This window comes from Alligator sinensis, unplaced genomic scaffold (genome assembly GCF_000455745.1).
Source record: "Alligator sinensis unplaced genomic scaffold, ASM45574v1 scaffold675_1, whole genome shotgun sequence".
Taxonomy (NCBI): domain Eukaryota; kingdom Metazoa; phylum Chordata; order Crocodylia; family Alligatoridae; genus Alligator; species Alligator sinensis.
Genome location: NW_005842594.1, coordinates 286,846 through 295,934, shown reverse-complemented (window position 1 = coordinate 295,934; position 9,089 = coordinate 286,846). Strand labels below are relative to the sequence as shown.

The 9,089-nt window shown below is 44.1% G+C and overlaps 1 protein-coding gene across 2 annotated transcripts in view; it reads right to left on the bottom strand.

The window, feature by feature from the left end:
* The window catches only part of TUBGCP2 (tubulin gamma complex associated protein 2), a 53,778-nt gene that overhangs the window by 12,718 nt on the left and 31,971 nt on the right, over window positions 1–9,089 (bottom strand). For both annotated transcript variants that reach the window (XM_006032924.3, XM_006032925.3), the window contains exons 11-12: window positions 3,764–3,944; window positions 2,040–2,212 (exon numbers count right to left, since the gene is read on the bottom strand). In XM_006032924.3, the coding sequence (XP_006032986.1) occupies window positions 2,040–2,212; window positions 3,764–3,944 (354 nt within the window). The remainder of the gene's footprint in view (window positions 1–2,039; window positions 2,213–3,763; window positions 3,945–9,089) is intronic.

Genomic DNA, 9,089 nt, shown 5'->3' with positions numbered 1-9,089 from the left:
GCGGTTCTGAGCGCCGCTCTAATTAAAAGCGCCATCCCACCTTGTGTATCAGCATCCCCACGTCTGAATGGCGGCAGGGGTCCTTGAACTAAAGCTCATTCAACAAGCTTTAGTTCAAGCATCCCCACCACCATTTTTAAGCACAGGAACGCTGATACATGAGACACAAGAAGCTGCTGGAATGTGATAATGGCTATACTCCAGCAGGCTTGATTAATCAAGTCTGCTCCAATGCATTGTGTGTTGGAGTAGCCTTTATGCTTGTGTATAAGCACCCCTAGTGTCCAATGCTATATACCCTGGGAGCATGGATCTAGTCTCCTTTCTAAAAGTAAGTTGAGGGATAACCGATAGTTAAAGAAATCAAGCTTAGGAGAATAAAATGTTTTATACAAACTTATTTCTAAAGAAGCAAGGGTCAGCGTAAAGGGAAAAAAAAAAACTAACAGTCATTTAACAATGGATCACTGTTAAGTGGGTAATCTCATCTAAGTCCCTGATGCTGAAAGAGCAGCAATCCCATCTGTTTATCCTGTCATGTGCAGGATTGCTAACATTTGCTGATGAAGACCTGGGATAGACTGCTGTGAACAAGTGCAATTTTCAAACTTGACAGAATGAAAAAAAACAATTTCTACCAGGATACTTGAACATCCTTCTTCAAACTGTTCTCCTCCATTTTAATACTAGGAGAAGAATGTTTTTCTTATTTAAAAAAAGGTGTTTCATTTGCTCAGACTTTCAAACAAGAAGTGGCATTCATGTAGAAGAGACCTGATCTAGAGTATTTCAGCTTGAAAGGCAAATGCTTCAAGCTGTTTTAAGTAAGTATCAACTAGATGACTGATAGACTGAAAATGCTTAGACAAGCTTAAAGCAAAGGAAGATGTTATTAATGTTCCAGCTAGGTTACAGAAAATATTTTTTGTGGGTGATATATTTTATTGGACCAACTGTATGGTTGGGATAGATTCAGATGAGCTTTCAGATATTACAGTACCCTTCTTCAAGTCTCTGGGAGAGGAGCAGACAGCAGAACAGAGCAGATGGAACACAAACTTGTATAAAACTCCACATGGGAATAAAAACAGGATACAAGAGAAATGATATCAAGTAGCCAAAAGACAAGAGACACGAAATAAAAACTTGATGAACAAGATCATACAGGACGGTCATTATCACTTGCAAAGTGCAGAGATTAGCCAGCATCCAGTAAATTACAACAGATCAAAATCATTACCCATAGTTCTTAGTGTCCAATAGGCTAATGAATTTTTGTTCACGGGACTATCTTGTGAAGGTGTTTTATAAATTTCCTTTGAGAACAAGAACAGTGAGGTCATACAGGGAGTGATTTTTCTGTGAAAAGTGTTCTCTAAACTGTGCTCTGGTGTCTCTGTCCTTTATCTTTTTTAGTGATCATTCATTCTGGTGTACAATTTGTCTGGTTTCACCCACATAGTTTCAATAAGGGCATTGTGTGCACTGGATGAGGTATAGCACGTTCTGGGACAACATGTATAATTCATTTGGAGTTTTACACAAGCTTTTGTTCTACCTGATACTTAGCTTGGCCATATGTGCTTCTCTCCTAGAGACTCAAAGAAAGGTACTGTGATACCACAAAACTTCTCTAAGTCTCCTTACACCATGCAGTTTGTCCAATAAAAGATGTCAAACACAAAAATTCTTGTCTCACATCATTTCCTGGACTATCATGGGTATAACCATCACTTCAACACTAACGGCTAGCTATGTTATACATTTTTATACAACTTAGAACAGAAGCTTGAAATTCTAAGTGTGCATCAGATATTATGGTAATTTAACTTCCAATTGGGCAACAGTCCACACTGAAGTTTGGTATGAGCATTTAAGGAGCAGAACAAATACACCTAGATGATCTCAGTACTGCCCTCCTCCCACCCCTGCATGTCAGTAACTAACATTCAAGGCATTCAGATGTTCTGTTGGTCTCTACCATTGTAAATTCTTTGCAAAAGTTGCTAAGCCTTTTCTTTCTAGTACTAATACTTTACCTGTTTATAATGAGGGATAGAGGCCATTTGACAATATAATCAAAAGAGAAAGCTTCCAGACCACTAAGAGTGAGCTCTGTGGGATCTGCATTGATAATAGACTTTTCTTGTTTAGTTTCAATAGCCAGAACTCGCAAGAGCTGTGTAATGAGGTCATGGGGCATAAGGTCAATCTGTAAAGCAAAAAGAACAGAAAAATGATACTGTATACAGTGCACTTTCTAGCACTGATTAGCTGCAGACATATATGGCAGGGCTGGCCCAAGCATACCATACCCAAATTATTATGGATTTGAAGACCTGACAGAAATAAATGCCCCAAATAACAATGAATATCTAGTACAGTATCCAGTATACAGATGCTAATCCTCATCAGTTCTAGTGACTTTGTCTGAGTGAGCAGACAGAAAAGGGTCACTTTCATGTTCTGTAGAGAGATTAACTACTGGCCTCTTTAAAAGGGCTTTAAAAAAAGGCAGTAAAGATCTCTCTCTCTCATTGAATCCATTACTACAGACATCTAAACATGAAAAAAGCATGTTTGAGAGGTTCTCAAGGCATTCACGCCAACATTTTTTTAACAAAATGATAAGTGAATGTTAGTTCCATGATGTCCAAGGTTTTTTTTCCCCCCCCCATCATGCCACTGATTCTGCTTGTGTAGTATTCCATCTTTTCCCCAAACCTGTGTTTATCTGGTTTATTTGCATTATGAGCTTTTCAGGGCAAGGACCATCTGCTACTCTGTTTCTGCTGTGGCCTGCACAGCAGGGCCCCATTTCTGGTCAACCTTTGGATAATAAACTTGATTATCATCAATTAAGAGACAGATACTACTGAAATTCAGAAACCAACTCTTAGTCAGTGGCGATGCGTAGGAGGTGCACATGCACCTCCTGAGAGCGCTGGTGCACCCCCTGACAGTCAGCACTCCCCACTTAGGCGACAGCCAGGGGGACATGTGGGAGCACTGGCTGGGGAGTGGGGGCACCCGGAGAAGTGCCGCTGGCACTTCTGGATGTCCTGCTCACGCTTCCGGGTCGGTGCAATCAGCTGCTCACGAATGCCCCCCTCCCCTCATGGTTGGTGAGATCAGCCACGACCCCTGCATTTGCTGACTGGCCCCTGACTCAGGAGACACCAGTCGCCCTTGCTTTTAGTTAAAACATTCTGTCATACTGCTTTCAACCGTGGGCTTAAAAGAGTTATGAACACATCCAGAAATACCCATTTTGTAGGACTGCTATGTTTATACAGCAACCAGCAAAATGGCTTGATGAGGATGGCTATACCCAAGTTCCTGGATGACCGGAGCTCCCAGATGGATACCATTTTCATGACTCTTCCATCATTACTGTACATCTTTAATCTCAGTAGAAAATAGTTTGTCTCAGAAAATATGTTTTGGGGCTGTCATCTCTGTGTTCTAGAATTCTTTGTTTTGCTCTTGAAGATATATGGTTTTCTAAAATTTGAGATACCTCAATTGCAGATTACTTTCTGCTTATATTGACTCTCACCTTTAAAATGAACTTGTTTGCCTTTCCTAGTACTCCCCTCTCCCTTGCATGTTTTTGTATTCAAGTGACTATTTGATAAGCTGCTCTGTGCATGTCTTTTCACAGCATCTGATGAAGTGAGCCAAGCTCTCAAAAGCTCATGATATATGTATATATAATTGATTTAATTAGTCTATAATGGTGCAAACCTACCCTGCTTCTCACCTTTAAATCATCTTTAAAAGGGTCTGTGTTGGCAGTGCTCATTCTCAGTGCTAATTCAAGCAAAGCTTCTAATCTAGTAGGTATAATATCATCTACAGGCTTTTTAAGTTCTTCTTCAGTGAGATCCATGAAATGCACAAAGAAATCTCCTTGGTCCATTAGGAAGTAGTGCTTTATAGACCTGCTCAACAACATGGAAATAAAAAAGAATACACGTTTATTAAATAGGTTAAGTTAATTTATGTAATACTAAATCTAGAAAAAAGGATGGGGGGTGGGGGAGAAGAAAAGTAAGAGCAATCAACTCCCAGTAAACATGCAGGCTTCATTAACTGTGCTCTTCTACATGACATGCAGCCAGAATCATTAGCTTACTTAGACATCATTCAGTCGCAATAAACACCGTTCTGAGGCAAAGAACTGTGTTTTCTCCCTATTATCATATTCAAGATCTGTTTGCATGATAAGATTTATTTTTAAAAAATAGATACTCCATTACTGATTGAAGGTGCAGCACAGCTATCCTAGACAACAAAAGACAGCCAGGCTAAGTATAATCAGTTAGGAGTAAAACACTGAATTGAAAGTAATTGAGCTAGCGGAATTCAGAAAAAACATAAATGCTTACATTTAGTTTTTGTCAAATAACTTGACCTACAGTGTTGTGCACCAAAATGTAGTTGGTTTCCAGCAGCTAGAGTTTTGAGGTACATTATACATGTACCTATTTTTAATTGGTGGTGTGTCACATGTACCATGCTTTGACCACAGATTTTTCCCCCCCCTGAGGTATCTGTAGAACATATTCTAGCTCTGGCTCTCCTCATGCCCCTGTGCTGAGGGGATAAAGGGTGGTGCACACTTCCTGCTCCTCAGTAGTTTCCCTCAGCCATAGAATCCTATAAGGAAGAGGTGAAGAAGCACAGAATTCAAACATGCATGTGGAGTCTACATCAAGTGGACTCCAGGTATAGTAAATGGCTTTCTCCTTTCAGAAATTGTCCACCTACACATTCTCAGTCGTGGGAGACTCCAAAGCAGTGCCTACAATTATGGGTGAGGATCTTAGAGCTCCTTTAAGCAACCAGTAATTTCAGGACTGCTCTGCCAGTCAGAGCATCAGCTCTTTATAAATCCATGACAACATAATGCTTTGTGCAGGTATAGACGGAGCTCCAGATGCCTGCCATCCAGCTATCATTTATGGAGATATTAGGTAGATGTGCTATGGCAGTAGCCTGGAGTCTGGTAGAAAAAACAAACAAACAAACAAACCCCCCCCCAAAACAAAAAAAACCCCCAAAACCCAGAGATCTTCTAAACACCTTGGTCATATGAAGGTAATAGATACAAGGTCTTTGCCTTCTGTTCGTGAGGAACGGAGTTTCAGGTAGAACAATGCCAAACTGATCGGCTGTCTCAAATGAAAGTCAATAACAACTTTGGGCAGGTACTCTGACCATGTCCTCATGGACATCCAATCAAATAAAAGCAGCATTTGTTAAGAAAGTTTGGATTTCACCCATTCTTCTTGCCGGTGTAACCACTACCGGGGAGCCCATTTTTCACAGGTTTCCATGGGATCAATGGTGCCCTCCTCAGTTTCAGGGTCCCTAACTTGCAAGGGGGGAGGGTGGGGAGGGCGTGGGGAGGGAGGGGGCAGGACCTCTGGAGAAGCCCTTGAGAAATGTAATGTCTGTTGAGTGAGAAAAAAAAAATGCTGACCATTGAGACTAAAGGGAAGAAAACCAAGATAGCTGCCAGGTAAAACTTAATCAAGATCAAGGAAGGGGGACTGATGCTTCAAGATCAATTAATAGTCCAATACTGTGATTCTCAGTTGTACTGCTGCAACACACTGGAGTACTGCGAGATCTTTTGAAGGGTGCTGTGGCTCCCAGCCCCTGTGTGAGGAGGTAAGCACTGGCTCCTCCATAGGTCGGGTACCCGACACCCACTCCAGTATCCCATGGACAACCAACACCCCTGGCTTCTTCAGTCTCTGTTGCCCCTCCCACCAGCCCCATGAAAATTGGTAGGGGGAAGAACGGGAATGAACTGAGCCAAAAAGCACAGCCCCCTGTCCCCCAGCAGCCACTACACCAATTGCTCCCACACTCCGAGTGGTATGTTCAGCTGTGGGCAGGCAGGTGTACACATGTGGAGCCATGCCGTCTCAGATGAGCTCTTTTCCCTGCTCTTGGAGCTGGTGAAAGGGGCTGGGGGAGGGGGAGAATGGTGGTTCTGGTCACTGGCATTCAAGTCCCCAGAGGAACAGTGGTAGATGCAGGGGCTCTGCTTGCTCCCTCGGGTACAGACCAGGGGCAGGGAATGGGGAGGACAGCAGAAAGAGTGGAGCATGGCAGGATCCTGCCCCCGCCATACTCACCTGGCACCAGCCTCTGTGCCTCCAGTGGCCAGTCACCCCCCTTCCACCCACTGCAAGGATGCAGGGACAGTTGCCTCCTTCAGAGGTTTAAGGACCCACTCCCAAGCTCCTCAATTTACCCTGCAGAGCAGCTCCTGCCAATACAGATCACCATGTACTCCTCCCTGCCAGCCATGCCCTGCCCACTGCTGCCCTCCCTGCCACCCCATGAGATCCTTTTAAGGATGCAATGGAGTGCGAGAAGGTAAGCACTGTGATCAGAGACCTGACAAAGAGTGTCCTGCCTTGAAGAGTGTGTCTAACTTTATCCCAACCACACAGCTGGTCCAATAGAAGATATCACTCGAAGAAATCCTTGCCTCTTGCAAGGTAAGCACTGTAAAAAATAATTTAGCTTTTAAATGAGATGTCACTAAATTCCAAGAGTTATCAAGGGGTCCCTCAACTATCAAAAGATTGAGAACTACTGGTCTAGTAGACCTGGTACAGTAGACTTGGCCTGCACTAGAATGAAACCCTGGTCCACTTCACTAAGTAGGTATGCCTGCTATAGACCTTTCTGTTGTGGATTAGAATGTCCCTGACTTGGGTTGAAAATCCTCATTCTACCCAAGAGACCCATCTAGAATCCAGGCTGTGAGATGGAGGGGGCGGAGCTCTGGATGGAGAATGCTCCCTCTTCTCTGTGTTAACAGGGTTAAGACCAAAGGCAACACCACAGGATCTCTTACCAATAGAGATAGAAGACCTTGATGCAAAACCTGACTCGGGGCTATAGTACGGGGCTGTTAGTAATGCTTAAGCTCAGTCCTGTCTTACCTTGAGACAGACTTGCAGGATCAGAAATGCAGGAATTATATATGCATGCACAATTATATTATCATGAAAGAAATCTAGAAAGAACCTCAGCTGAGCCACCCCACCCAGATGCAAAATAAGAGACACTTATTAGTCTTGACTTGGTCTATGACCCCATTTTTCATAGAAGAAAGTTAGTCTGTCCCAAGGTAAGAGGGAGAAAGACCACTAAACATGTCAAGGAGGCCACAGATTGGCATCACCTCTGGCAGAAAGGAAGGGGAGAGGGGTAGCTGGAGCCAGTAAAAAGGTCTTAAGACACAATGGAGTCTTTGGGCTCCCTAAGGTGGTAAAAGGGGAACCTTGTACACATTCCCGGGATGGAAAGGTTCTAGGAAAGCTCAAAAAAGAAGGGGTGGATAGAAGATGAGTGCTACTTGAGGCTAAAACCAGAAAGACACATGAAACTCCAACTAAGCAAGGAGCTGAGAAAAACTGAGCAGGAAGTGTGCACCACCCTTTTATATCTGCGGCAGAGAGACACAAGGGAGAAGAAGGATTAGGGCATGCTGTAGGGATATCGCTAAGGCAGAAAGTCTCTGGTCAAGCACAGGGCATGAGATATGTCTATAAGAAAGAATGTGTGTGGACTTTTACGTGAAGGAGATCTTTGGGTTTCTCATGGTGGTTCCACTTAGTCCTACACAGAGTGAATTACAGTAGTCTAGTCTGAAAATGTGATCTCACCAAATAGTAAAGAAAAAACGTGAGCACAACTTGTGTTAGAGGTTGCAAACCCTGCAAAAAAACCCGAAAATGAGAAGAACACTGCTTCATTATTAGAATATTTATATTTAATATACATATGTTACGGGCCAATGAGACGTAAAGCGCTGCTCGACTTGGTACTGGCAACTGGAGATGACCTAATCAGCGACCTAGTGATCAATGGGAAGCTGAGTGACAGCGACCATGAGCTGATCACCTTCACCATCCGCCAAAAAGCTGGCAAGTCAGTCAGCAACACTGAAGTCCTTGACTTCAGGAAAGCTGACTTCGACAAGCTCAGGAGGCTTGTCAGTGAGGCCCTAAGGCACCACAAACCCAGGGGGAGGGGAGTTCAAGATGAGTGGTTGCTCCTCAAGGGAACGATCCTCAACGCACAAGCTAATTCTATTCCATCTCGGAGGAAAGGCAGCAAAAGGGCACAGCAGCCCCCCTGGCTCTCCAGGGATCTAGCAGACCTCCTGAGGCTAAAAAGAAAGGTCTACAAAGGATGGAGGACGGGATTCACCTCCAAGGAGGAATATTCTGCACTGGTTCAGTCCTGCAGGGAGCAAACCAGGAAAGCCAAGGCTGCAACTGAACTCCAAATAGTTTGACTATCAAGGACAATAAAAAGTCCTTTTTCAGATATGTGGGGAGCCGGAGGAAGAGCAAGGGCAACACTGGAGCCCTGCTAAACCAGAAGGGACAACTGACACCCAGGAAAAAGCCAACCTATTAAATGGGTACTTTGCGTCAGTCTTTCATCAGTCCCATGGGACACCCATGCCCACTACAGAACAGGGAGGTCCAGGTGAGGCAGATCCCCTGCCCTCCATCAATGCTGACCTCATGAAGGAACACCTTAAAAGGCTGGATACCTTCAAGTCAGCTGGCCCTGACAGTCTACACCTCAGGGTACTCAAGGAGCTGGTGAGCATCATAGCCCAGACCCTGGCACGGATCTTTGAAAACTCCGGGTGCTCTGGTGTAGTGCCCGAAGACTGGAAGAAGGCTAATGTGGTGCCTATCTTCAAGAAAGGGAGGACAGTGGATCCGGCAAACTACAGGCCCATCAGCCTGACCTGTATCCTGGGGAAAAGTTTATTAAAGAGGCCATCCTTAATGGACTGGCCAACACCAACATCCTGAGGGATAGCCAGCACAGGTTTGTTGCAGGTAGGTCTTGCTTGACCAATCTCATTTCCTTTTATGACCAGGTCACCTATCACCTGGACAAGGGAGAAGATATTGACATCTTATATCTTAACTTCAAAAAAGCCTTCAGTCTGGTACCCTATGATCACCTCGTGGCGAAACGGGCCAACTGTGGCCTTGGGTCCACCACAATCCGCTGGCTGGGAAATTGGCTCC